This window comes from Oryza brachyantha, chromosome 1, assembly GCF_000231095.2.
Source record: "Oryza brachyantha chromosome 1, ObraRS2, whole genome shotgun sequence".
NCBI lineage: Eukaryota > Viridiplantae > Streptophyta > Magnoliopsida > Poales > Poaceae > Oryza > Oryza brachyantha.
In genome coordinates this window covers 31420314-31447917 of record NC_023163.2, presented here as the reverse complement: position 1 = coordinate 31447917, position 27604 = coordinate 31420314, and the positions used below count along the sequence as shown (strand labels likewise).

Here is a 27604-nt window from a genome sequence, read left to right as displayed (position 1 = left end):
GCCTGCTTGCATGGTGAGCTGTTCTGCACTGTGCTCGTGCTGAGTCTGTGTCTGCTTGTCTACTGGTTTGGGAGATGGATTGAACACGCAGGAAGGAAATGGATTTGATGAGCAGACTGGGTCGGTTTGGATTACTTTGATAAGCTGATTGCCTGATTGGGTTGGATTACTGTAGCTTCTCTCTGTGGATTGGGTTGGGGATGGGTATGTTGTTCTCAGGGCCATCGATTTCCGGCCCACACGCTCTTCGAAACGGGCCGCCGTTATGATTCAATTGGAACTGGAAGGATGGTTTTGGTCATTTTTAGTTCAGAATTAATTCAGTTAAGGCTGAATATAATTGAGAACAAGACAGGTAGCGGGGATAGCTCAGTTGGGAGAGCGTCAGACTGAAGATCTGAAGGTCGCGTGTTCGATCCACGCTCACCGCAAATGTATTTTTTTTCTATCATTTTGAAACTTTCTTGTATATAGTTTTTTGCTCTTCGGTTGAGTACCACTTGCATTTTTTCCACATTAGTGACAGACTGATAGCGAACGATTGCCTTGCTTTGCTGTGCGCCTGTGCGACAGCCATGCTAACAAACTTCCAATTCTTTTTGTCAACGCAATGTGTCACTCTAGACTGTAACCATATAAATACAAGCAGATAGGACCAGGATCACAGCTAATTAACTACTGGTAGTAGTCAACCTCCATGTTCTTAAATTAACTGCACAGTGATGTCACTGAAATTAAGGTGCCAACCTCCCCGCGTTGGGCGGTCGTAATCTTGACAAAACTACCAAGGTTAGGGACTTAAGATGTTGTTAATGGTGATGGTCTTGTCAGCCCACGCATGTCTCCATCTTAATCGACCAATTAATCGTGGGGGATTAATATCTTCATGCCTACGCTGCTGTTCCAGCAACAGATCCATCCTCGTCATTTCGCTTATAACAAGTACTTAAAACGAACCGGTATATTAGCAATTATATAAATCATATAAAACTGTTGTGTATGTATTTTTACCGTTCTAAAAACACACGTTATAAATTAAAATATGAGAAAAAATACTCAAAATATATTTCGAAATTAAGTTTAATATTTACATTGACTTATAAATATAAACGTAATTAAAACAATGGGTTCATTCTTATTTTGTCTCAGAATATAAATACCATTCTATTGGTAAGACATGTCTAGGGTGCCCAGTATATTTTATAACTCGTTTTGAAATACTTATATTTTGAAATAGCTAAATGGTAAGCTTTGATAAGATCTTTCTGTGTTGTGCTTATCATGTACTCGCTCCATTCCAAAAGATCGATCCCATATATACTAATATAAAACCAAAAATTTTAAAATGTCATTCACATTTTTAAACTAATGTGTATCTATCCCATATTCTTCCAAACTCAAATACATATGTTTCTTGTTTTATCAAATTTTAATATATTAAATGCTCCAAAGATATATAATGCCTTCGTGGGGCTAATAAAGAGAGAAATAATAAACTTTTTTTTTAATATAGAGAACAGTGAAGCAAATAAACAACCTCTTTCTACCACCATCAGCGCTTGTTAGGCACCTCACATTCTCACGTAGCGATGATCAATGCTTTATCTAATCAAAACCTCACTCACTTTTGCCGGCCGGGCTGCCACACCTGTGTCTTTTCTTGAAGATGAAGCTGACTGAGGAATACTCTGTCCGTCTTATAATATAAGAGGCTATATTTTTCTCTAAAAATTTAAAAAGTATTGTTATGCTAAAAAGGTTATACATGAGAAATAAAATAATACAAAAGCTGATAAATGATTATCAAAGCATTTTTTAAGAATCCTAAAATCGCTTATATTGAAACAAATTTGAATGATGAAATACCTTACTTCCTTTATCTTAAAATAACTTTATTTTTCACTCATCTAATACATATCAACACTAATCACGGTACAATTACACCTCATTCTATCTAGTTTCAACGTATTTGTTTATTATTATTTTTATAAACTTCAATGCAATGATTACTTAAAAAATAAATTTATTTAGAACGAGCAATAAGTGGTAAAGGTAAATACTCCATCCGTTTCAAAATAAGTTTAGTTTTTAGTTTCAGGATACAATGTTTGACTCTCTGTCTTCTTTGAAATATTTTTTTTGTAGTAATTATTTTTGTATTATATGGTAAAACATAAATAATATTTTACGCTAACTAATTTTTTAATACTTTTTTAGAAAGACGAATAATTAAATAGAAATAAAAACTTCAAAATCGAAAATGAAGTTTTGTTTGGACAGAGGTACTATTATTCTACCAGGGAGTGTATATTATTGGACGAGGGGAGTCGCGGAAAAGCATAGCACCGTTGTACACCTGTACCACAAGAGTTAATTTTCCGTGAACTGAAAGCGAAACACCGCCGGCGATTTCAAATCTTTCAAGACAGAGAATGGCCCGTGCATACTCCTACTAATTAAACACCCGTACACAGAATAGAATATAGAGTTAGTAGGTGTTGGCATCACATGGATGGAGTTAATGACTCTGGCAAACACCAATTCTAAAACTTTGTAGTACAATCAACAACGGTGTACCATACCAGCACGCTCTGAGCAACAATGGCAGCTCCATACACCGTCAAAACTGTGAGAAAAGAACAATCTTGCACTGTATATACGCTGCAACCAATTATCTTTTGGCTTATGTTTATAAGCTAATTTTAAAATTAAAGTTAATTTCAAAGTTTGTATCATGGTTTATTTTTTAGTATTTTCTTTTGAATCGCTAAAAACACAAGTATAAAGTTTTTATTCATAAATTACTTTTAAATTACTGATAAGCCGTTTCACTTGCTCTTAATATATTCCAAACGATGAGGCTCGTCGCATTTTTGCGGACTGTTTGAACAAACAAAGCTAACACCGTTAAAAGATGACTTCGTTTTTAGCCTATCTCACGTATATCTAGACCAAGTTACGGTAATGTATACCATTCACTTTTTTAAATATCAATGTATTTATCTTCTGCTTCTTCAAAACAAATAAGAGGAGCTACAAATAAACTCTTATTAGGCCGCTGCTCTCGCACATTTCGTGTAAGGTTTAACATCACAACTGATGATAAATATGTTTTTCAATTCTAAAATTTAAACTTAAATACTCCAAAGCAGTGGTACTAGCATTTTAAATACGCACACAGAGCACGGCACGTGACCGAAGGGTTTTGCTTTTCGCACGTGGAGGGCAAGAAAGAAATTAGGGGTTGTTTAGTTGGCAAAAAAAATTTTGCTAAAGGGGTCACATCGAACGTTTGATCGGATGTCGGAAGGTTTTTTAGTCACGAATGAAAAAACGAATTTCACGGCTAGCCTAGAAACCGCGAGACGAATTTTTTGAGCCTAATTAATCCGTCATTAGTACATGTTGGTTATTGTAGCACTTATGGCTAATCATGGACTGATTAGGCTCAAAAGATTCGTCTTAAGATTTTTTCCGTAACTGTGCAATTAGTTTTTTGGTTCATCTATGTTTAATGCTTTATTTAAATGTCCAAAGATTTGATATGATATTTTTGGAAAAAATTTTGGAAACTAAACAAGGCCTTAATACATCCATGTATCAAAATATAATTAGAAATCGTAAAAGCAGATTTTTAGAAACAAATTTTTGGATATGTGTTTGGTTGTACTCTCAGCGATATGAATTTTTACATATGGTTTTTAACTTATAAGTTAATCTTGAGAAATAAACCACGATAAGGAAAAAAAACATGCCCATCGATTTTAGAAATAATTTTAAAAAATTTAAATTTGGCCGCGGTCGATGAATCCAAGGGTAAACAATTCTGGTTGCAGATACGCAGGCTGGAACGCATCTCTGCAGCAGCAGCTGCTGCTGAGATGAGCAACGCATGCATGATGCATGATGCGATGCACACCGTCGCCATCACTGTCACATGATTGAATTGATGAACGCTCTCTTTCTTCCCTCTTTCTTTCTCTTTCCACTCTTTTCTAAGAAAAGAACGTATACACGTAAACTCTACTCCTACGAATACATCTAAAGCCAAGTAGAGAATAATTTTATTAAAGTATAAAAAAACGAATGTCATTTTTATCTTTATAATTATGTATTGCTACGGGTAAGGCAGGCTAAAATAAAATCTTTTAGGACGGATGAAGTAGATTTAGGCCTTGTTTAGTTTCCAAATTTTCTTCCAAAAACATCACATCAAATTTTTGGACACCTAAATAAAGCATTAAATATAGATGAATCAAAAAACCAATTATACAGTTATGGAAGAAATCTTGAGACAAATCTTTTAAGCCTAATTAGTTCATGATTAGCCATAGATGCTACAGTAACCAACATGTGCTAATGACGAATTAATTAGGCTCAAAAGATTCGTCTCGCGATTTGCGGGCTAGCCATGAAATTCGTTTTTTCATTCGTATCCGATAACCCTTTCCGATATCTGGTCAAACATTTGACGTGACACTGCTCCTAAAAATTTTCTCGATCTAAACATCCCTTATACTCCGACTGTTATGAAAGATTTCATCTTTGGTCTTATTTGTTTTGCCATAAATACTTTATTTTTAAGTAACCATTGCATTGCATTGACATTTGGTAAAGTAGCTTGTGATTTGAAAAGTATAAAACAATTACACCAAGGTTTTAAAAAGTGAAGAGCACTTTAGCCTCTATTCCAACTTTAATATCAATATATGTAAGATTCAACTCAATAACAATAAGCTCATATTAGAGAACACATATAAAGGTCAAATATAACTCAATTTTTATACTCTATCTTTTTTATCACCTATACATTTAATGTATTTTTATATACGCAGAGCTAGTTCTTTCGTAGGAGCCGTCCCTAATTTTTTACTCCACCAACCTATACCCAACTTAACTTTATAACGTATTGTTATATTTATCCATACATATGCTAAAACTAAGACCCCTTTGATTTAAAGAAAAAAATTCATAAAAATTTTAGAGGATTTTATTTCTATAGAAATTTTTCCTGCAAAGCCATTTGAATCAAAGAATGAACCTATGAAATCTTATGAAATGCATCTTCCTTTTAGAGGAAATTTAACAAGAGGTTAAACCTCATGGAAAAAAATCCAATGAGTCTTTGTCTCTCCTTAAATTCCTGTATTTTTCCTATAGTCTAATTAAACGATCATTTCTATATTTTTTTCTGTATTCTGTAATCCTCTATTTTACACCCACGTTCCTATTAAAACCTATATTATTTCTCTATTTTTTTTATTCCTTCGATTCAAATGGGCCTAAAGTTTTGTAGGATTACAAGGACTCAACCGCCGTCGTAACGGCACGGCAAACACACGGCCACGTTTTCGCAACACCACACCCTCTTCTTTACAGCTCCTCCTCACATGGCGGCACGCACGCACGCGACTTTGCAAGTCCGGGAGCAGGTGACGGACCACTTGCCTGCTGCAACGCGCCGCGTGATTGTGGCGGGCGAGATTAAGGCCTTGTTTTGTTCTCAAATTTCTTTTTCAAAAACATCACATCAAATTTTTAGACACCTAAATAAAGTATTAAATATAGTTAAACTAAAAAACTAATTGCACAGTTATGTAAGAAATCTTGAGATAATCTTTTAAGCCTAATTAGTTCATGATTAGCCATAAGTGCTACAGTAACCAATATGTGCTAACGACGGATTAATTTGGCTCAAAAGATTCGTCTCGCGGTTTCTAGACTAGCCGTGAAATTCGTTTTTTCATTCATGTCCGAAAACACTTTCCAACATCCAGTCAAACATTTGATGTGACACTTCTTCCAAAGAATTTCTCAATCTAAACAGCACGTAAACAAATCCAACCGGGCTTCCAGGCTAATAATACCGCCGGTTAACCGTGATAGATAGCTGGCTTACCTTTGGGGATACGGAAATGGTAGCCTCATTTCTATTATCTATAGGGATACAAGTTACATGTTACTTTGGAGTTATATCGACGTAACTCATGTATTTTAACGGTTAATGTCATTGAAGTTTTGACATTTATTCGTCTTACTGAGAAACTTGCATAACTATAGTTTATTTTATCATTAGATTTATTAATTATAACTAATATTTTTATATATTTATAAAAAAATAAAACGAATATCAAATATATACTAAAATTAAACAGTGTCGGGCATTAAAATACTCGTAGTAAATTTTAATAAAAAATATATCACATCATCTCTTCCCTTCTACTTATTCTTATAAGCCAAAAATTAAATTCTTAACTTAAATATGGAGTTAATTTTGGGAGTTTTTCACTAAAATTTATTTTTCAGTCTTTTTATAAAATAAAAAATATAAAATTTTTATTTATAAATTATATTTTACTTGCAATATACGGTTTGATGTAAAGGCAAACAATCACCGACCCACTATGATTACGGCCTTACGGGTGCGAAAACACAGTATGAATCCCAACCGGCAGGGGAAAGTATTCTGATTCAAGTATTCTGATTCAAGTCTACTGTATTCTATCTAAATAGTTATTAAAAAAATTTTAAAAAAATTATAAAAATAGATTAATATAAGATATATCACTACATAAACATGCAAGTTCAAATATGACTTATACAATTCATAAAAAATAACAAATTGAAATATGAATAGTATACATGATACTCACAGTCATATTTGTTATTTTTGCTAGGAATGATAGAAGTTATATTGAACTAGTGATATATCGTATCTTTATAATTTTTTTAAATTTTTTAATAACTATTTAAATAACATGCGAGAGGATATCCGTGGGTTAAAATCCTCTCCCTACGCATCAACAGCAACCCGTCCGGACCCGGTCGGCGGTCGCGTCGCGTCGCTTGTTTGCGTACTACGCCACCCAAGCAAACCAAAACTCCCCTCCTCTTCCCCCCTCTCTCTCTCTCCCCTCTTTTCTCCTCCGCGCTGCTGCTTCGCTCATCAGCTTGACCACCACCTCCACCTCGCCTCCCTCACCAAGACCTCGTCGCCCTCCTCCTCCTCCACCTCGCATTGTTAATTCAGCTCCAGCCTCGCGGCTCCCCGGAGAGAGGAGACAGCGGCGCACGCGAGGCCAAATCAAGCCCCCCCCCCCTTTTTTTTGCTGCTCCACCTCGACCTCTCGTGCATGCCGCCGACGACGACGCGTGGGGCTTAATTCCGCGCCGGTAAGTGGCCGCGGGCGGCGGGGTACTGCTATTCGGAGCTCGACACCAGCGCCAATGTGGGGGGCGACGAGGAGGACGCCGTGCGCCGCCGTAGCGGCGGCGGCGGCGGCGGCCGTTCTGCTCGCGGCTGCTGCTTGCTGCGCGCCGTTCGCCGACGCGGCGGCGGCGGCCGAGCACGGGAGGGTCTCAGGTACGCTCGCCGCCCACCTAACCTCACCTAGCTGCCAATTCGTGCTCTCTTTCTCTCTGCTGGGATTCTCGATTCTGTCGTGGCGTCGCCGTCGATGGCGTCTCGAGGTGGCCCCGATCGACAGCCACCTCGAGATTCAGATTTGCCTAGCTGCTCCGCTCGCCGCCGATGAATTCGCCACAAAATGTCGCCTGCTTAATTTGCTCAACCTGCATTCGCCCTGATCGCCATGGATAGCACCAGCTGCTTCGAATCCCATCCAATTCTGCTCCCGCTTCACAGCTTCATACACCCAATTCTTTCAGTTCCATCATTCTACCACTCGGGTTCTTGCTTTCTTGCACCAATATGCAATTTATGGTCTATCGATTCTAATTTGCACATCTGCCTGCAACATCAATCTGGAATTCTGGAGTAGTAGCTTAGCTCACCTGTGAATCATCACACCAGGCTGGGAGATGAGGTGATCCACCATGTGGCCAGCACACACAGCACACCAAACTTTAAGACACTGTACTGCACTGCAGGGTGCAGCAGCTGCAGTAACTGTAAACTGTAACAGCAATGGCCAACTCCTCCAGTAACCACCAACCTGCCTGCTTGCAACCTCACCAGAATTGGTTGGTAGGTGAAGCCTTTACCAGCACAGTTTCTTGGTGGCACTAATACACTATCCTAATCCTACTACATTGCATTTTGCATCAATGGACATCACAAATTCGGTCACCACCATGCTTGATGGCTCAGATCTGTGTCTAATTACCCCCAAAGTTCTCCTCTTTCTGCGCCATCCATCCCCTTCGTAATCACGCATCCGAAGCGCGGCTGCCTCAGGAATCGAGGCAAAGGCTGCCATTATTGCCGTTTCTTGTGAGGAGCGCCGCTGCAGCGCTGTAGTACTACCAAACTTGCACGAGCCCAACTTGTGCTTGTTTAACCTGCAGATTAGTGTTGTTTAATCTGAAAATTAGCTCCTGCGAGATCTGGAAATTTGGTAGCATAAGAAGTGAAGAAAGTGTGGCTCAATTGAGCAGTGGTCGCCCACTCACTGGCTGCTGATGAATGATTCTGTTTCTTCTTCTTCTTCTTCTTTTTTTTCCTGAATCGGACATGCTAACAACCTGCCTTGGTTGGTGATTAACAACAATAGGATACGCATAAAACTCCACGAAAGTAGCTAGCAGTTGATAGGGATTGATTTTTATAGCACAAGATCCTATGGTTGGTGAACTACTGACTGCCACTATTGAGTCACTTCCTCCAACTAATCTGCACGTTTATGCTAGTGGTTAGTTATATTTTACTATTCTGAACTGGAGTTGGTGGGGACGTGCAGGGGTTCTGAAACTTATCATGTCAGCCCACCAACCTGAACATCTGGCAGCACATTTAGCTGCTCTGAACTAAAAAAGGCGTGCCACAACATTATAATTGTACTACTCATTTTGCTGTTCTTAACTGAATCTGATTCTGAAATTGATCATATAAACCACCAACCTGAACATCTGGCTCATTCGGGCCTATTTGGTTTGTAGGAGTTTTTACTCATAGAAATAGAAAAGGTGTAGGAATAGAAATGTATGTCCACATTAATTCATGAAATTTCCCTATATTTTCTCTCTACAACATGTAGAAAATAAACCTTTTCTTGTTCATGTAGTTCATCCCTACAAATCAAATGACTTCCATAGAAATCCAATCATTTGTTTTTTCTCCAAAAGGAATAGGCCCTAATTAGTTGCCCGAAACTGAAAAGATGCTGCTCTGAACTGAAAAGTCGGTGCTGAAACTGATCCTGTTATTCCTCTGTATGTATAACTCACAGCATTAAATTTTACTATACTCGTTTGCTGTTCTGAACTGAAGCTGAAGAGCTGATGCTGAAAATGATCATGTAAACTGCCAACCTGAACATCTGGCTGCGCATTGTGCTGCTCTGAACTCAAAAGACAGCTGAAACTGATTCTGTAAAACCAACAACGTGTTACTACTACTACTCATTTTGCAGAACATTGTACGTGTTTTGCGGCATGTAATTTTCTCCTGCAAATTAACAACACATAGAAATAAGTAATAGAATGGAAGAATGGTTGTGGATGTGCTGAAATAGAACCAGCAAAACCCATAACATTTAGATTTTCTCTCATTTGTTCCCTCAAACTCCTCCCATTTCGCTGTTTCTGAACCGAAACTGAATGATGTAAACCAGCAACCTGAACATCTGCCACAATTTTACCGCTTTGAACTCCACTGGCAATTAACCCTGAAACTGATCCTGTAAAACCAACACCATGTTACTACTCATTTACTGAACAATGTACTGCGCATTTCTGCATGTATTATTTGCATGCAAATTATGACACGAAGGAGAAATAAAGTCCATAAGAGCAAGCCTAATAATATAGCTAGCAAGCCAGCCGTAAGACTTTTTGTAGTTTTCTCTTAGCCCACCTACATAGTAATTAGCTATTCATCCTTAATACATGACCCTCTTATCTCTCTTGTAGAGTTTTTTTTGGGTTCTTGTAACCGAACCGGTTGTAAGCTTACAATTCGCTTATCCAGTTCTCCTCTCTCTTCTTCCATCTCTTCTCCACCTGAGCATTTAGCCGGTTTACAGGCTGTCATTGTATTCGCTCTAAAAATGGATGTGGGATGATGTGCATGCAGGGAAGAGCGGCGGCGTGCTGGAGGAGGACCCGGTGGGGAAGCTGAAGGTGTACGTGTACGAGATGCCCCGGAAGTACAACCTGAACCTGCTGGCGAAGGACAGCCGGTGCCTGCACCACATGTTCGCCGCCGAGATCTTCATGCACCAGTTCCTCCTCTCCAGCGCCGTCAGGACGCTCGACCCGGAGGAGGCCGACTGGTTCTACACGCCGGCGTACACCACCTGCGACCTCACGCCGCAGGGCTTCCCGCTCCCGTTCCGGGCGCCGCGCATCATGCGCAGCGCAGTCCACTACGTCGCCACCACCTGGCCCTACTGGAACCGCACCGGCGGCGCCGACCACTTCTTCCTCGCGCCGCACGACTTCGGCGCCTGCTTCCACTACCAGGAGGAGCGCGCCATCGAGCGCGGCGTCCTCCCCGTGCTCCGGCGGGCCACGCTGGTGCAGACGTTCGGGCAGCGCAACCACCCGTGCCTCCAGGACGGCTCCATCACCATCCCGCCCTACGCCAACCCGCACAAGATGGAGGCGCACCTCATCAGCCCGGCCACGCCGCGCTCCATCTTCGTCTACTTCCGGGGCCTCTTCTACGACATGGGCAACGACCCCGAGGGCGGGTACTACGCCCGCGGCGCGCGCGCCGCCGTGTGGGAGAACTTCAAGGACAACCCGCTGTTCGACATCTCGACGGAGCACCCGGCGACGTACTACGAGGACATGCAGCGCGCCATCTTCTGCCTCTGCCCGCTTGGGTGGGCGCCCTGGAGCCCCCGCCTGGTGGAGGCGGTGGTGTTCGGCTGCATCCCCGTCATCATCGCCGACGACATCGTGCTCCCCTTCGCCGACGCCATCCCCTGGGAGCAGATCAGCGTGTTCGTCGCGGAGGAGGACGTGCCCAGGCTCGACTCCATCCTCGCCTCCATCCCGCTCGACGACGTCATCCGCAAGCAGCGCCTGCTGGCCAGCCCGGCCATGAAGCAGGCCGTGCTGTTCCACCAGCCGGCGAGGCCCGGCGACGCCTTCCACCAGATACTCAACGGCCTCGCGCGCAAGCTGCCGCACCGCAAGGACGTCTTCCTCGAGCCCGGCGACAGTGGCGTCGACTGGAACCAGGGCCTCGAGAGCGACCTCAAGCCATGGTAGCTGCTTACATACACACACTACACTACACTACGTACGTACACACATGAATCGAAGCTATATATACAGAGGAGATCGAGGAGGAAGACGATGCATGCATGCATGCACCATCGATCGTCGTCGTCACAGATGTACATTGATTTGGTTCGTTTCTGTTAATTTCTTCTTCGTTTTATTTATTTTTTTCTAGCTTTTGTTTTGTTTTGTTTTGTTTCAGGTGGGGATCCGTGTCATGTATGTGCGTGGTCGATGAATGGACTGTTGCAATGTGCACCATTTCTATAGTGAAAATTAACCCTTTTTTCCCATTTCGGCGATGAATTCTAATTACCGAGGATGGTTCAAAATATAATTTTTTATAGATTGTTTACCAGAATTAAGTTGAAGTATAAAAGTAATAAATAAGAAACGGTTGAGAGTGAAGGAGCAGTTAGGGCTTAAGAGGGGAAAAACTAATGGGAAATAATTGGGGAAAGTATCTTCATAGCTCGATTGAATATTCACTTCTTTCTTGTGGCTCACTAATAGTCATAAAAAATTAAAACAATTTGATAAGATAGATTAGTATGAGATATGTCACTCTATAGATATGCAAGCTCAAATTCGAATACTACAAGTTATAAAAAAATAACAAATTTAACAGTAAAGGTGTGCATACTAGTTTTATTTTAATTTATTTTTTAAAATGATAAAAGGTGAAATTGAAATTGCATATATGTGGAGTGATATATCTCATATTAATTAATCATTGTCATATTTTTAAGTGATGACATGTAATACGAGTGGATGTCTAATTGAGGGATGAAAATCCATGTCCAAATAATTGATGAGATAAGTAGTAGTATAAATAATACTATAAATAATTATGTTGTGGAACAAAGTTTAATAGCTGCTACGTAATCTAGAAATGTTTGTATTTTGAAAGGAAGATAGCATGGTGGTTTTTTCTTCAAATCCATGGTGGCCTAAAAAGACTTTTCCTTTCCGGGTGCTATCTGGGTTATGGCAATCTGGCTGCTATGAAAAGTTGTGTCTGCTTCCTGAATCCTGGTACTACAGTATACTACACTATGGAAAGGGAGTGCAGGCCGCACTCTGTGACCAAAGTGAATTGCTCAATCTCTCAACATATTTAAGCCGTTCATCCCATCCTATGAGCCAAAAACTGAATTTTTAAACGCTGATTCTATGATTTTTTTTCACGAAAGTTTATTTTCAATATTGATTTTTATATCACTAAAAATACATATATAAAATTTTTATTTATAAATATATCGTCTATAAACATCCCAACAATTTGTGACGAAAGTGGATTGCTCAATCTCTCAACATCTGAAAGCCGTTCTTTCGTGTGTCAGTAGAGGCAACGCACCAATTAAGCCATGTAAACGACAGAGAGACAGGAGACGAGAAGCCGAAAACTCACAAGTTTGGGTTGGACTTGGGCACTCGTAGGATTGGGGGCATTCTGGCCCTTGGGATGAGGTCAAGTTTCAAATGGCCCTGCCTGACCGTGTGGGAGCCGTCCGATCCGGGAGCGAACGGCCAAGATTTATGCAACCCTCTCCAAATGCAAATTGCTCTTCTATCCATATTCTTACTTGCAAAATATAGTATGCGATAGGACTCCATCTAATTCTACGAAAGACTCCTTTTATACTAGGTAGATACTTCCTTTATCTATTAAAAACTAGTACTTTGTACTCTATCCCTTCTATATATTAAAATATTAAAAGACCTTTTGAGTCTATATAGATTCATACATGTATCACTGCATATGTTTTATATATATGTGTCTAAATTCATTAATACCATACAAATCTAAACAAAACCAGAAAGTCATATAATATGGAACAGAGAAAATACATTATTTTCCATCCCACACATACAAGTATACCAAGAGATTAAAATATTCTTCCCTTTCTCAAATCTCATTCTATTTGTTCCATACATTTTCAAACCCTAATGTATTTATCCCATACTTTCTCAAACTTGAATAAACCCGTCACCTTTTAATAAAGTAAAGTAACTAGAATTTCAATGCAATAGCTTCTCTCAAAACGAAGTTCTTGTAACACTAATAAAGTAACTAAAGAGCCTGTCTACACTGACTGTCCAGATTTATATTACGCTAAAAATTGACGTGTAGGACAAGTAAAATAATTAAAAATGATTACTCTAAAAGCGGAGTAGGATGGTGCCTAATCGTGACCGGAGGGGAGCACACCAGTAATATAATTTTTGTAGCAATATGTATCTTAACAGATTCCAACCCAGTCCAATATGTCCGTTGGCGTAGCAGGGTTTGATGTGTCACACGGTCATCTTCTTGCTTCTTTAGTAAAAATGTCAATTGGCATATTTTTAAAAAATAATGTATGAATCAAAGTTTTATGCTAGTGTTTTTAGCGAACAAAATCAAATGTTAAAATATGAACTATAATGATAAAATTTAAAATTAACTTTAAATTTAATATATAAATAAAAATTAAATTTTAGCTTATAAGTATAAACGAAAATGAAAAGATTACCGCGCTGGACGGATTTGCACTGCAGCAGCCGCCTCTGTTCTGTTCACCCAACTCGATCTCGTTTGGTTGGACTTTTCCTCGGCCCAAGGGCCGCTTCACGTTACAACACCACGCACAGGTCTTATGCCTGAATACGAGGAATTCCAGGGACCTGTCTGCTTTTCTTGCGGCCTTTTTCTTCTTTTTTTCTTTTTGCTCTGAAGATATTTTTGCAGGATAGGAACAGGTGTGATTATGTGAAGAATAAATTAGATAATAATGCTGTCAACAACCACCATCAGCTTATCACACCAACCCACCACCGTGCTCTTTCTCTCCAACTTCGTTATATTCATTTTTGTTTTGTTTTAAACAGTTATTAGCCTTTTTTACTAAAAAAATATTACCTTTTTTTTAGGTCCAGGCATGGAAAGTGTCGATCATCCATGGCAGATGCAGTAAAACCATTTCTCCGTGTACTCCTTCTTTTTCAGAATTAATAGATGATATTAATTTTTATATATATTTGACTATTCATCTTACTTAAAAAAAATATTCATGTAATTACCATTTATTTTGTTATGAATGTATTTATTACTAAACATATTTAATTAGATCTAACTTTTCATATAATTGCATCAAATTTAAATAAGATAAATTGTTAAACGCATATTATAAAAGTCCACGATATTATCTATTAAAATACAAACGATATAACCGGTCACTGTTTGGAGAAGCTAACTCCAAGTCTTCAAACGTGTTGGCCTATCACGGTATCACCTGACGGTGTCATTTTCGATGGAGAAAGATTGGCGGCTCGCTTACTGCTTCTATCCGTTTGCTTCCGTTTCACATAGCATGTCAATGTCGTTTATATTTATATTTTTAGTTCATGATTAATTATGTTGTGGTATAAGCCATGTGAAAACCAAGAAAACATGGTAATGGAAATATAAAATCAAGCTGATTTTTCTTCCCATTCTTTTCTAATATTGGGCCATGCGTTTTGTACCGTGTTTTTACATTAGACCACTGTTGACCCAATGTTTATATTTTAGACTGGGTTTTATTTCAAAAACACTGCAATTTGGACTAGTAGCCAAAAGTGAAAGTTTTGTATTAAGAATAGTCAATATAAGAGCATGGTAAAAATTCATGGTGTAATATGTAATTTAATATCTTAAAAGAATATTTTTAAAGGGGACCGAATATTCGAAGAGAAGAGTAAACCAGTTTAGGAAAAGATCGGACAGTAATATTTTATAATTACACAGTTAATTATAAAAAAACCCCACTATAAACATACGCAGAGGAATCGAGTAACGAGTAACCAAAACTTCGCCCCTTTATTTTCTTTTTGTTTCTGCTTATGCTTATAAACTAGGATTTAAAATTTAAACTAATTTTAAGATTTTTTCTACCAAAGTTTATTTTATTAACATTGGCTTTTACGTCGCTAAACATATGTATAAAAAATTTATTCACAAATTATTTTTTTTACAAACATATCATCCCGCTTGCTAGTAACAGTTCTAAAGTCATTCGGATCTTCACCAACACTCACAATTTCACATTCATCCAGTGTTCACATCGTGGCCGCCAGCATCATTCCGTGTTTGACACAAAAACATAGAGAATTGACATCAACAATTTTTTTTAAAAAAGAAACATACAAGGCGTATTTCCAAACTACAGAGAAACGAAGGGGCATGCGCCTAAAAGCAGCAAAAGAAATACTCATATACCAACGGCAAAAGAAAAAAAATAGAGAGAATTGACCTCCATATATACTCCCTCCATCTTCATTTAATTGCCACCGTTAATCATTATTATGATAGCTTTGATCATTAATAATCTTTAAACAATTAGTTGATGGTCATGGATTCAGTAAAAGTTGAATAGTTGTATACTCCATTTATAGATCACACATAGTTAATATATCATATTTTTAGACATAATAAAAAAACATTTTTAAAAAATAAGCGGTCAAAGTGAATAAATAAATAAATAAATAGTAAACCGTGACAATTATTTAAAAATAGATGGATTATATATTAAGTAAAAAACAAATAAGAACGAGAAATCTAATACGAGGAAATGGAGGGGCCTGGACGCAAAAGCGGCACAAAAAATACAGATAAAAACGAACTATCCATCCGTCAGTCTATTTAACGACGGCGACGAGGAAAGAGAGAGCAGAGAAGCTCAAAACCCCGCATCGCAACAACCCCCGTGAGCGACCAACCCATCCCATCCTCACCAACCCCGGCCGCCGCCGCCGCCGCCGCCATGACCGGCGCCGTCTCCAAGCTCGCCGCCCCGAGGCCCGCGGCCGCGCCGCTCCCGCCGGCGTCCGTCCGCTCGGCGTTCGTGGCGCCTGCCCCCTCCCCGCGCCGGTTCCGCGTCTCCATCGCCGGCCGCGCCAGGAGCCCCATCATGTGAGTGAGCCGCACCCCTTCCCTTCCCTTCCTTCTCGCAGTGGAGTGCTCTGCTTGGTTTGGTTGGAGCGCTTGCTTGATCGATCGACCGGTGAGGTTTTGGTTACGGTAGAGCTGTTGATTTGTGCTTCTGGGTGGCTGGAAGCGATCGAGGGATGGGATCGCGTGGCGCGCTGCGGCGTAGGTGCGTGGCCGGCCGTGGGGTGTCTGGATCCGCGGCCGAAACTACACCGCTTGTCTCTCTGTGTGTGTTGGGGGTTGTCTTGGACGCGTGTGCGGCCGTCCGACTGATGAGCAGGCCGTCGGGATCGCGCAATTTCCCGAACCATCTTGGTAGCTCGGGCAGATAGTGATGGCATGCGTGGCCGTGCGGGATCTGTCGCTGGATGATGGCGAAGCAGGTGCCACAAGAAGGTTAGGCAGGAGGCTGCGACTAGGAACATATAGGCAGCAAAAGGAGCAACCCATTTTAGAACTTTCTCCCCTTGTAATGCTAATAATGGCCACTTTTTTAGATAATACAAGATAAGCAAACGGGTTCGGCACATGGCAACTACATGCGTTTGCGAATTCTGTGGAGTTGTGCAAAGTTTTTAGTGTACATACTTTCATGGTTATAAGCCCAAGTCTCATACACTCATTTTACAATTTTCAGTGCAATGGCTTCTGCCAAGGAAGGAAATGGTGCCCCAACGAAGAGGACAACGCTCCATGATCTTTATGATCTCCAGGGTCAGTCCCCCTGGTACGACAACCTCTGCCGTCCTGTGACCGATTTGCTGCCCCTTATTGCCAACGGTGTCCGTGGAGTAACCAGCAACCCATCGGTAATACTCCATTACTAACATTTTCTTTATCGTTGCTGTTGCTGTGCATGTAATCCTCACTGCTGAGTGCTGACTGTGACCCCGTAACAATGCAGATCTTCCAGAAAGCCATCTCATCCTCCAATGCATACGATGACCAGTTCAAGCAGCTTATATTAGCTGGAAAGGACGCAGAGAATGCTTATTGGGAACTTGTCATCAAGGATATCCAAGATGCGTGCAAACTTTTCGAGCCTATCTACAACCAGACTGATGGGGCAGATGGGTATGTTTCTGTAGAGGTGTCCCCTAGGCTGGCAAATGACACTCAGGGAACTGTTGAAGCTGCAAAATGGTTGCACAAAGTGGTGAACAGGCCCAATGTCTACATAAAGATCCCTGCTACTGCAGAATGTGTTCCTTCGATCAAGGAAGTTATTGCTAATGGAATTAGTGTCAATGTCACAGTAAGTCCTGAGTCCTAGTTTTGCCATTGTTTTTTTCCACCTTAGTCATTATTAACTGTTCTATGTGTTTGTTTGACTATTGAAAACATTGGTATAGTGTAGCACCATTCGAAATATAACTGTTGTGCATGCCATGTGCCTTCATGCTGAGCTTGTCGATAACAAATTCATTGCTTGTCTCTGCAGCTTATCTTCTCAATTGCAAGATACGAGGCTGTGATTGATGCTTACCTTGATGGACTTGAGGCATCTGGTTTGAGTGACCTATCCCGAGTGACCAGTGTAGCGTCCTTCTTTGTCAGCCGAGTTGACACACTTATCGACAAAATGCTTGAGAAGATCGGAACACCTGAGGCACTTGCGCTCAGAGGAAAGGTACAGAATTAGAACAGCCTGGCTCCTAAGTCCGAACAGTAGAACTTCCGAAATTAACTAATCTAATTCTGGACTTTTGTCACTGTCTATATTTTTAGGCTGCTGTAGCACAGGCAAAGCTAGCCAACCAGCTTTACCAGAAGAAATTCTCTGGACCGAGGTGGGAGGCTTTGGTCAAGAAAGGTGCCAAGAAGCAGAGATTGTTGTGGGCATCTACCAGCGTGAAGAACCCTGCTTATCCCGACACCCTTTACGTGGATCCTCTCATCGGACCCGACACCGTGAGTTTCCACAAACAGATTCCCTTCTTATTATCATCTAGCTTGCTGGAATGACCATAAATTCCAGGCAAAATGCTAACCGTGCCCTTTTCAGGTCTCTACCATGCCTGACCAAGCTTTGCTGGCGTTCATCGACCACGGCACAGTTTCAAGGACAATCGACGCGAACGTTTCGGACGCTGAAGGTGTATACAGTGCTCTGGAGAAGCTGGGAATAGATTGGGATGGGGTTGGCAAGCAGCTAGAGTTGGAAGGTGTGGACTCCTTCAAGAAGAGCTTCGACAGCCTGCTTGTGAGCTTGGAGGAGAAGGGCAATGCCCTCAAGAAGACAGTGAGCCTGTAGGTGCAAAGATAGGGGCAGTTGAAATGTTTTGGCGCTGGCAAGCGAACGATTACTAAATAAATGCCACCATGCTGGCTCTCGCTCTCCCTCTCTCTCTCTCTCTCTCTCTCACAAACTCTCTCTTGTGATGTTGCTGCTCTCAAGTTTCTGGGTCAGCTTTTGTATTCTAGGTGCTCTTGGCTGCTATTGTGTAACTGAGGCATATGGCTTGCAACATTTTCTGATAAATTGTTGGGCAAGTTTATTTCAGGCTTTCAGCTGTATATTTGAGGGTATTTTGGTTGCGAGAATAAAATGATGCACATGGGAGTGGCTACATGTAAAGCACCTTAGAGCCAATAAAGGCAAGTAAAACAGTCATAAAACACAAATAGCTCTGTCATAAAACACAAATAGCTCGCTAGAGCTTAATGACACCACATACTCAGATCCATGTGATGAAATGAAAAACTAATTCGAAATGCTCGAGGAAGCAACACTAATCTGAAATGCATCTGAACATGCTCAGGTCCATGTTCACCAGGCACTTTTAATTTGGTGAAATGGCTCCAAGCGAGGCTCATGTATCATGTATGGTCACTCACTACCAGCATCCCATGAGCTGATGAACAGAAACTGTGTAATTATATCTACTTCACCATTAATATGCATTTAGAAATATATATTCATATGGCAAATTTAGAGGGCGTCTTCGTTTTTTGTAGGGGCATGATTTTTCCGTACACAAGAATTTGATCTCGGAAAAGAGATCTATCTGGACATAACTAGTATTATTTACAGACTCTTCAGCATCTCACGCTGTAGATCTTTTGCCTTCCACTGCGCACTGATACACCAGCATAGAAATCTCTCATGGGGTTTCACAAAACTCCATTTCCTGAAACGCCATCAGGATCAAGGGGAATATTTCAGATGTGCAAGGAAAATAACATTTCATATGAACGGATGAAAAGTTCAGCATCAAATTAGTGATTTTGATGTCTGCTTGAACTGTGAATAATGGAAGCTCATAATATCGTACCTTCCCGCAAATTGGACAAGTATCACTTCTTTCCATCCATTCATAAATACAACTAAGATGGTAATGATGGGAGCATTTAGCTATAATCTTCGGATTGTCTGGGGTGTATTCTGCACGATGGGTGCAATGCAAATGGATGAGAAATTTTCATACACCAAGACATGCTCTGTGTATATAGAGTAAGTTATATAACATTCTAACCTTCCAGACAAGTAGGGCAGACATCTTCATCTTCTGAATTGACAACTGCAAAACTGCTGTTATATGATTTTGCAGACAAACTCTTGGTTGATTCAGAGCGATGGACTTTATATTCACCCTCAGGTTCAGTACTACTCCATTTTTTCTGAGCAGCTAAATGCTCAATGCCAGAGCTGCTGCCATTTCGCCTAAGAGCCAGTGACTCTTCTTGTGTTAGATTTATAGACTTTTCACGCCTAGATACCAATCCCTCTCTTTGAACACGGGCATATCTAGGATCAGTATCATATGGGGGAGGTCTCGACACAAGGTGATAAGTTTCAGACAATGAACTGTCAGTTATATTGGTACTCGAGTTAGTGGATGCCAATGGAGCAGCTCCTTGAGCTGGATTGCTTGGTCTAGATTCGAGCCTCTGGAATGTGGCAGTATACTGCTAGATAAAAAAATGGAAGTAACATTGTTAGAATAAATTATATAGTGATCAAATGAATAAATCATAATCTGATCGTGTCAATTAGCTGCACATGTTTCATGTTGCATCTATGATTTTTGATTACTAAAATCTTAAATATGCCCAAAGAAAGTCCATAGACCATAAATTACAAGTCTATCTAGCATGTATATGCAACCGAATGCAATCAATACTTACGCAAGGTAGAGAAAAATCTTATGGTCTAAAAAATTCTGCCTCTTTAGATCACTGTCAATGCAACTATTTCAACCTAAGGATATTATTGGTGGTGACATCTTACAGTAAATTACATAACCATAAGCAAGCTTTGTGGTACTTTCCATAACACATCATGTAACCAAAAGTCATGAAATCTACAAGGGGTGGTAATTTAGTCAATTAGTTGGAAGATAATGCAAAGTGTTGAAAACATCATATGCTAACATTACCCCACCAAAAACATTGTGAAAAAAATTCCTCAGGCATACGCATTGCCTATAGACAGGGTTATTTGGATGGGCATATTCCTCAAAATCATCTGTGCAGAGGCAACAGCAAAATCCACCCATGGTTCACTGGAAAGAGCAGAAATCAGCATCAGCATCCAACATGCTAAAAGCTTTAAAAAACACAGACAGATGGTTGTATAGAAACCATGTGACGCACTGTTTCCATGGGCATTGCGCAAAGGATGTTTCAAGAAATATATCCTGGACACATAATTCCGAAGCAAAAAACCAAACATGACTGAGAACACTGTGATCCAGTAGTGTTTTTTTTTTCTCTTTTTAGAGAGCAGGTAAATTTTTCATTACCCTGCTTTGGGAGAAAGCCGAAACAGAGAAAAAGTCAATCCACTAGTCGGTTATGAGGACGACTGGTAATGTTTCACGAAACAGGAGAAGAAAATATAACATGTTCATGTGGATCAGTCTTCTGCTTGCCATTCGTATGTCTGCGGTTCGAAAGAAAGATACTCTGAGTGATCTCGATTCTAGCATACTAACATTGGCCGTGTCACTGCTTCATGAAAGAAAGAAAGAAAAAAAATTTATAGGGGGGCCGTTGATGTGCACACAACATTGTTGAGGGAAATGGAAATGTAGAGAATGGAAGCATGGGTGAATCAACAGCAGTTTGATGATATCAGACGCTAAAATTAGAATCTAGACCACCATTGGTAGATCACTACTCACGAATGGTGGATTTCGATGAACTGGAATGTGAAAAAAACATCGCATGACATGAGACTTGATAGTCCAAGTGCTAGAATGTGGATTTGGAATTATCTTTTTTTTTTAACAGCATGTCACGCGCGATTCCCACCTATATCCGAAGCGCAAATTCTAGGATGCACATGAAGCGCTAGCTCTCCCCTTCCACCTCCCATCCCCCACCATTTCGATCCACATCTCGGCAAGGGTAAGGCAACAAACAGCGAGAGAGGAGCCCCGCAGCGCAGCAGCACCAGCCGGCCTAAACTCGAATCGCGTCGTTCCACGCGACAGGGCAGGAGAGAACGGCAAGGGCGAGGTGCGACCTGCGTCCGCGAGGGAGGAGGACGACGAGCCGTGCAAAGTCCGGCCCGGAGCTCAGGGCACTCACCTCTCATCCGAGACGCCGGCGCAGGCCCAGCGGAGGGAGGCAGGGAGGGACGACGCCAAGGCCTCGAGCGCGCCCCCCCTCTCCTCTCCCCCACCTTGCCGGAATCTGTGGGGGGAGAGTGCCGCGCCGCCGGAGCCGGAGTGGAGGTGGAGTTGGTGCGCTCGCGTGGGCTTCGCGTCGGCGTCGCTCGTGTGGGGGTGGGGTGGGGGGTGCAGGGGTAAGGCGGTAATTTCCGTGCGGGAATTGTTTCATAAATATTTATTTATAAAAGTATGGATTCTTTTCGTTTTGTTTTTTAAATCTCTGGAAGCTTCGCGCCTCGCCGACACTGCCCTGCTGCCCACAATTTGACATGTGAGGCCCTCCACCCTTCGCAAAATACCCTCGTTTCTCACGCTGCCTTTGTACTATAATAATTTTATTTTTTATTTTTTCGTACGTTCGATCATTTGTCTTATTTAAAAAATTTTAAAAAATAGTCACGTATAAAATACTATTCATATTTTATCATCCAGTAATAATAAAAATATTAATCGCAAAAATTTTTTAAATAAGACGAAGAGTCGAAACATTGTATAAAAAATTAAAAAATAAAGTTATTATGGACGGAGGTAGTATTTGAATTATGGTTAAGATATAAACATTTATAATGTGTTAATACGTAGTACTACTTATTTTACCGACCGTTTTATAGTTAATATTTTTTATCTCACCGGGCCTTCTCTCCCACCACATCGATTTTTCATTTATTAAGAGACATCGTGATATTTTTTAAATCTTAATCTCTGTTAAACAATCTAAAAGTGTTTATACTTTGTTTATGACATCAACTACTATATTAGTATTTAAGGGTAGAGTTCAAAGTGTAGTTGCTCTAACCCAAGTATGTTTTACCCTGCCTTGCTTCCATTTCCATGGTGCTAAAACCGCTTAGCAGTATATAAAAAAATATAGAATAGAAAAATCCTAAGAATAGGAGAGGAATTTAGGTGAAAACATAGGATTGGAAATCACATGTACATAGAAGATGGGTGAATTAAAATGGGTTGTAATTAGTTAAGTTGGGACGGGTGTTTGTTTGGGTGTTTTATGGAAAACGTCAAACAACATATTTGTAAAAAAAATTATAAATAGAAATTTTATATACATATTCTCAGCAACTTAAAAGTCAAACTGAAAAATAAACTTTGTTAAAAAACAGCTCTAATTTTAAGATGAAAAATTTAAACTTTGGCTTATAAGCATAAGCGACGAGATGGGGTATAAGAGATTGCTATGATCGGTTAAAATGAGTGGGTAGGTGGAGTATTTGCAATGTACTAAAATAAATTTTGAATGCGGGAAGTTCTATACTCTTATACCCGGATGGAATTAAATTAGTGATGCTTAAGAAAACGTAGAAATTATGCTAACGTTGTTGATGGCTTGCGTTTTTTTTCAGTTGACCTATCAGCTACTACGGCATTGCTCATTGCTTTCTGTCGGCGTGACGGATTCGGTAAGCAGCAAACGCTCCTTGTTTACCGATAAACAAATCCTCTATTTGTTGCCTTGCCTCGCAGCAGAAATGGACCACAGACGGATTTCGGCCTATGAATTTGCTCCCTCTTTACAAGGCCCATAAGAGATCAGTGGTAGGTTGGACCTATCTGAAACACTCGTTAAATGTAAATTTGTTCGTCCATATTTTTATTTAGATGATCAGTTTTATCTTTCATATCTTTTTTTAGTCTAAGAGTTTCTTTCATATCTTTTTGTAGTCCAAGATTTTCTCTCTCCTAATATAGATGACATATAAAAATAGATGATGGGATGGATGTTCCGCTAGAGCTCAATTTTTTACTCTTTATCCTCTATTTCTAAGATGATGATGAAATAAATTAGCTGTTGGAGATGCTCTTAGTTAGATGAATTTGGTTAAACTTACATGAAAATTACTAAAACATTAAAAATATGCACACTGACATGTCAGAAATAAAACCATTATATAAGTATACACAACTGTTTTGTTGCAAATTATTGCTATATTAACACCATTATTAATTTTCACAGGGGGTGGCTAGCAGAGTAGCAGTAGCAGTTGCCTCCATGGTTCAGTTCACTGATGGATGGATCTATCTCTCCCCAGCTAGGGCCTGTACAACCTGCCACGTGGTGGAAACTGGGTTACAAAATAGTAAGAAAAACAATAATTTACTCTGGTAAGATAGTGACTCGCGTGTAATTATCTCCTTTCCATAATAATTTTTTAATTCTGTCTAAAGTCTGACCATTCGTCTTATTTAAAAAATTTATAAAAAGTTTAAGAAAATAGTCACGCATAAAGTACTATTTATGTTTTATTATCTAGTAATAATAAAAATATTAATCGTAAAAAATTTCAAATAAGACATATAGTCAAAACATTGTATAAAAAAATAAAAAATAAATTTATTTTTGAACAGATGTAGTAACGCATTGAATGATCAACTAATTGAATTGTATACAGGACCTCTCAGAAACTCTGAAATGTCAGCTTCATATATATATATATATATATATATATATATATATATATATATATATATATATATAACTATTTGAGATATGATCCGAATTATTATCTATAATGTATTTGGATTATATTACTAGTTTTCTCCTAACCGTTTCCTATTTGGAGTAGGAGTAGAATTAAATTCCTAATAAGATTCTGTCAGCTTTTCTTATTAGGACTGCTTGATTTTCCCATATATATATATCCCTTGTAAGCTGCACGGGAAGGGTGTGACAATCCGGTATATTCCCTTGCTATTGTAATCATCACCTCCTATTAATTATTGTCGGTTGGCGTCCATAGTTTTTCCACAAGGATTTTCCACGTTAAATTTGCTTCTCGGTTATATGTCTATATTTTCCTTGACATATGCTATGCATACTGCCGAGTCGACTCCATGTATAGGTCAATTAAAACGTGTTTCACGCTTAACTACATCCATACTCCTGTTACTAAATCATTACATCACTTTTATTTTCATTTTTTATGAGTTGCTGGGAACAGAAGCAACCAAAAGCTGCATGTGTTTCAATAGTATCAATTAATGCAAGCACATATATATTCCTGTATTTTGTTGAAAGAATCTTCAGAAGAGACTGTTTATATTTCATATCAGAAAAAAATTAAGTACACAGTAATGTTTGTGTTTGTTGAAGCGATCCAGTGCATGCTAATCCATACAAGTAATCAAGAATGAATTTGAATGAATTTACAAGTGAGTTTATCATAGAAGTTAATTATTACCTCTCCTTGCGCTTCTGGAAGAATCGCACCAACGATCTCTTGTTTGCAATGGGCAGCTCTGCAGGCGAAGAAATTAACATCATAGTTCCATATTAATCGACCCTTTTTCTTCTAATTAACCTGGCGAGACTGCTTAATTTGATCCAATCAACTCCCGTCGATCTAGCCATGGACGATGTATCGATCGATCTAGAGCTATAGCTAGCTAGCTTACCTCGCTTTAGCTTCTCCAGCAGCTGGTCGCCGCTGCTGCTTGCGGATATCGATATCTCCGCCGCCGCCGCCGCCAGCTGCCGCCGGCCGGCGGTGCCGTCGGCGGCAGCGTCGTCGACCTGTTCGCCCCGACCGGCTGCCATGTTCATGACATCCTCCGCCTGCATACCGCATGTGTTCTTCCGTGTTCTTAGCTAGTAGCCATGGCTAACTAGGAGAGAGAGAGAGAGAGAGATGCATATGGATGATCAACTGACCAGCTGACCTTGTCTTGGGTGAGATGGAACGTGGCGACGCTGCCGTTGTAGAAGATGGTCAGCGCCTTCGTCACCTCCACCGTCGGCGGCGGCGACGGCACGACGGCGGCGGCTGCCGGCTGTTCAGCCGTCGCCGCCGGCGAGCTGCCGTACGTCTTTTTGGACATGGCAGAGTAGTATACACGATGCACAACGGCACAAGGCACAAGCTATATTATAACTAGAGTGCAGGGGGTAATTTAGCTGTGTATTATTACATGCAGATGATTAGGCCTGGATTGGATGGAAATATGTTAAATGGGTTGGTTTTAATTTGGATTATGTTTAGTTGGGTACAAATGGATTGTAACTTCAAAGGGTCTGGATTGGATTGGGTTATAGAGACAAATGGATTGGTATGGACTGAATTTGGTTAGGTTATTTTAGGTTCTAAATGGATTTAACCCGTGGAGGGTAAATGGATTTAACCCGTGGAGGGTAAATGGATCATTTAATTGGATAGCTAATTGATAAGATAATAGACATACGTGGGGCCCACATGTAGAAATCGACCAAAATTTGCATAAAGTTGCTTTTATACATAACAGATCATCCTACTAAATTTCAGTCATATTTGATAAACTTTTATAGTGTGAACGTGAGTTTTAAAATTTTAGGTTCGAGTTTATACATATCAAATGGTGCATCCATTTTGCAAGAGTGGGTTGAATCCATTTTAACCAAATGGGTTGGTACGGATTGGGCAAAAATCAAAGTTAGATTGGTTTGGATTGGATCCCAATGAAGAATAATTGGTATGAGTTGGTTTGATAGACTAATTAACAAAGAAATGGATTGGAGCGGATTTAAATTGGATTACAATCCACTGGAAGGCTTACAGACGATGGAGACCCATGAGATAGATAGGTGCTTGATTGGTTTTCGAGGTTGTAATACTAGTCATTAGTTATAAATATTGGATGCAATTGATTTATGACGTTTCACTGTCTGTCTTATTAAAATAATTAATGTTTACCTTCCATCTTATTAAAAAGGTTAAGTATTATTTATTTTGTTGTGGCTTATTTTAGTCGTGAAAGTATTTTAAGTATGATAATTTCTTTTGCGTATTTGTGTGTATAGTAAAACGAATGATAAAACATCATGCGTAAAATTAACCACATCAAATATTTAGGAGCACCAGGAGTATATTGTTGAAGGGTTTTCTATTTGCAAGGATGATATTCGAATGACAATTCTAGTATTATTTTTTTTATTTTTCTAGTGATATTTTATCAATGATTTAATCCTATGGTAAATTTACAACTGACCTATAGTAACATCATTGAAAAAAGGCATACAAATACTACTTCACTCTAAATTGTCGACACAATTATATGTAAAATATAATTTTATTTGTGGTGGTTCAAGAACTATATCTCAAATGAAATTTACTTTTAGACAAACTTTAATTTATCTTAGTATACAACTGCGTGTGAAATTCAACTATTTTATCAGAACATGAAGAAGTGCATCTAGGTGGAGGACTTCTCTTTAATTAAATTTTCAGTTAACTAAGATATCCCTATGCGCATGATGGAACAACTAGAGTCATGATTAATATTGTAATGCCAGAGAGAGTCTTGGAGTTGATCAACTAATATGAATAGTAATATCTAAATCAAATGAGCATGAGGAAGACAAGGTGCCCAGTGCAAGATAGACAGAGAGAAAGCCCATGTATAGAATTGGGAAGTGGGCCGGCCTGGTCGAAAATAAGGTGGTTATAGGCCCAGTAAAATCCATTGGGCATTTAACTTTACCGCTCTTAAAATTGGTTCATAATTGGTTCATAACAGATATGCCACTCACTATATATGACATGGGGATACAGTGACATTATCTGTTATGACCAAATATAAGAGTGACAAAAATTTAATTATTCCCCCATATACAGCTAACATATCACTATAAAACAGTGTGTTTTAAAAAATATCTAAATGTTGCTTAAAAATTATATTAATTTATTTCTAAGTTTTAAAATAGTTAATACTCAAATTATCATACGTTAAAGACTCATTTTGTTTTGCATATTTTCTTCTGTTTTTCTTCTTTCTTTGAATCTCAAACTCACCGTAAACAAACAGAGAAACAACTAGTTAATGAAAATGACAGATGCGACAACCAATTTTCCAAGTTTCC

General features: G+C 39.6%; 4 protein-coding genes and 1 non-coding gene across 8 annotated transcripts; 3 read left to right on the top strand and 2 right to left on the bottom strand.

Moving 5' to 3' along the window:
* Positions 1 to 358: 358 nt before the first annotated feature.
* Positions 359 to 431, top strand: TRNAF-GAA. The gene has a single exon. It is a non-coding gene; the product is annotated as a tRNA-Phe (tRNA).
* Positions 432 to 6915: 6484 nt separating this feature from the next.
* LOC102716283 (probable glucuronosyltransferase Os01g0926400) lies at positions 6916 to 11483 on the top strand. Its single transcript, XM_015836555.2, has 2 exons — positions 6916 to 7363; positions 10034 to 11483. Exons 1-2 carry the CDS (start codon positions 7228 to 7230, stop codon positions 11176 to 11178), a joined length of 1281 nt encoding a protein of 426 aa, XP_015692041.2. The 5' UTR covers positions 6916 to 7227; the 3' UTR covers positions 11179 to 11483.
* Positions 11484 to 15867: 4384 nt separating this feature from the next.
* On the top strand, positions 15868 to 18644 carry LOC102716002 (transaldolase). The gene is made up of 6 exons (XM_006646571.3): positions 15868 to 16123; positions 16779 to 16950; positions 17046 to 17396; positions 17583 to 17771; positions 17870 to 18052; positions 18147 to 18644. The coding sequence occupies exons 1-6, from the start codon at positions 15975 to 15977 to the stop codon at positions 18393 to 18395; spliced, it is 1293 nt and encodes a 430-aa protein (XP_006646634.3). The 5' UTR covers positions 15868 to 15974; the 3' UTR covers positions 18396 to 18644.
* A 78-nt stretch (positions 18645 to 18722) lies between these two features.
* On the bottom strand, positions 18723 to 21859 carry LOC102712211 (E3 ubiquitin-protein ligase At3g02290-like). 4 transcript variants are annotated; one of them, XM_040521739.1, is made up of 5 exons: positions 21677 to 21859; positions 20521 to 20646; positions 19618 to 20053; positions 19417 to 19526; positions 18723 to 19272 (listed from the first exon to the last, which is right to left on the bottom strand). In XM_040521739.1, exons 2-5 carry the CDS (start codon positions 20638 to 20640, stop codon positions 19246 to 19248), a joined length of 693 nt encoding a protein of 230 aa, XP_040377673.1. In that variant the 5' UTR covers positions 20641 to 20646; positions 21677 to 21859; the 3' UTR covers positions 18723 to 19245. The 4 variants fall into 4 exon arrangements, with proteins under 4 accessions (XP_040377673.1, XP_006645264.1, XP_006645265.1 ...); XM_006645201.3 differs by having other exon boundaries at positions 18724 to 19272; positions 19618 to 20050; XM_006645202.3 differs by lacking the exon at positions 21677 to 21859 and having other exon boundaries at positions 18724 to 19272; positions 19618 to 20050; positions 20526 to 20602.
* A 1756-nt stretch (positions 21860 to 23615) lies between these two features.
* Positions 23616 to 25590, bottom strand: LOC107303930 (protein TIFY 9). Its single transcript, XM_015835341.2, has 4 exons — positions 25432 to 25590; positions 25168 to 25327; positions 24954 to 25011; positions 23616 to 23820 (listed from the first exon to the last, which is right to left on the bottom strand). The coding sequence occupies exons 1-4, from the start codon at positions 25588 to 25590 to the stop codon at positions 23805 to 23807; spliced, it is 393 nt and encodes a 130-aa protein (XP_015690827.2). The 3' UTR covers positions 23616 to 23804.
* Between the last annotated feature and the right edge of the window lie 2014 nt (positions 25591 to 27604).

Coding starts and splice junctions, on each gene's coding strand:
- LOC102716283 (XM_015836555.2), top strand. CDS start 7,228: ATGTGGGGGGCGACGAGGAGGACGCCGTGCGCCGCCGTAGCGGCGGCG. Junction 7,364..10,033: donor CGAGCACGGGAGGGTCTCAG/GTACGCTCGCCG, acceptor ATGTGCATGCAG/GGAAGAGCGGCGGCGTGCTG.
- LOC102716002 (XM_006646571.3), top strand. CDS start 15,975: ATGACCGGCGCCGTCTCCAAGCTCGCCGCCCCGAGGCCCGCGGCCGCG. Junction 16,951..17,045: donor GAGTAACCAGCAACCCATCG/GTAATACTCCAT, acceptor GTAACAATGCAG/ATCTTCCAGAAAGCCATCTC. Junction 17,772..17,869: donor CACTTGCGCTCAGAGGAAAG/GTACAGAATTAG, acceptor CTATATTTTTAG/GCTGCTGTAGCACAGGCAAA.
- LOC102712211 (XM_040521739.1), bottom strand. CDS start 20,640: ATGGGTGGATTTTGCTGTTGCCTCTGCACAGATGATTTTGAGGAATAT. Junction 20,054..20,520: donor TTCACAATGTTTTTGGTGGG/GTAATGTTAGCA, acceptor TTTTTTATCTAG/CAGTATACTGCCACATTCCA. Junction 19,527..19,617: donor CTGCCCTACTTGTCTGGAAG/GTTAGAATGTTA, acceptor CCCATCGTGCAG/AATACACCCCAGACAATCCG.
- LOC107303930 (XM_015835341.2), bottom strand. CDS start 25,590: ATGTCCAAAAAGACGTACGGCAGCTCGCCGGCGGCGACGGCTGAACAG. Junction 25,328..25,431: donor TCCATCTCACCCAAGACAAG/GTCAGCTGGTCA, acceptor TGCGGTATGCAG/GCGGAGGATGTCATGAACAT. Junction 25,012..25,167: donor GCTGGAGAAGCTAAAGCGAG/GTAAGCTAGCTA, acceptor CTTCGCCTGCAG/AGCTGCCCATTGCAAACAAG.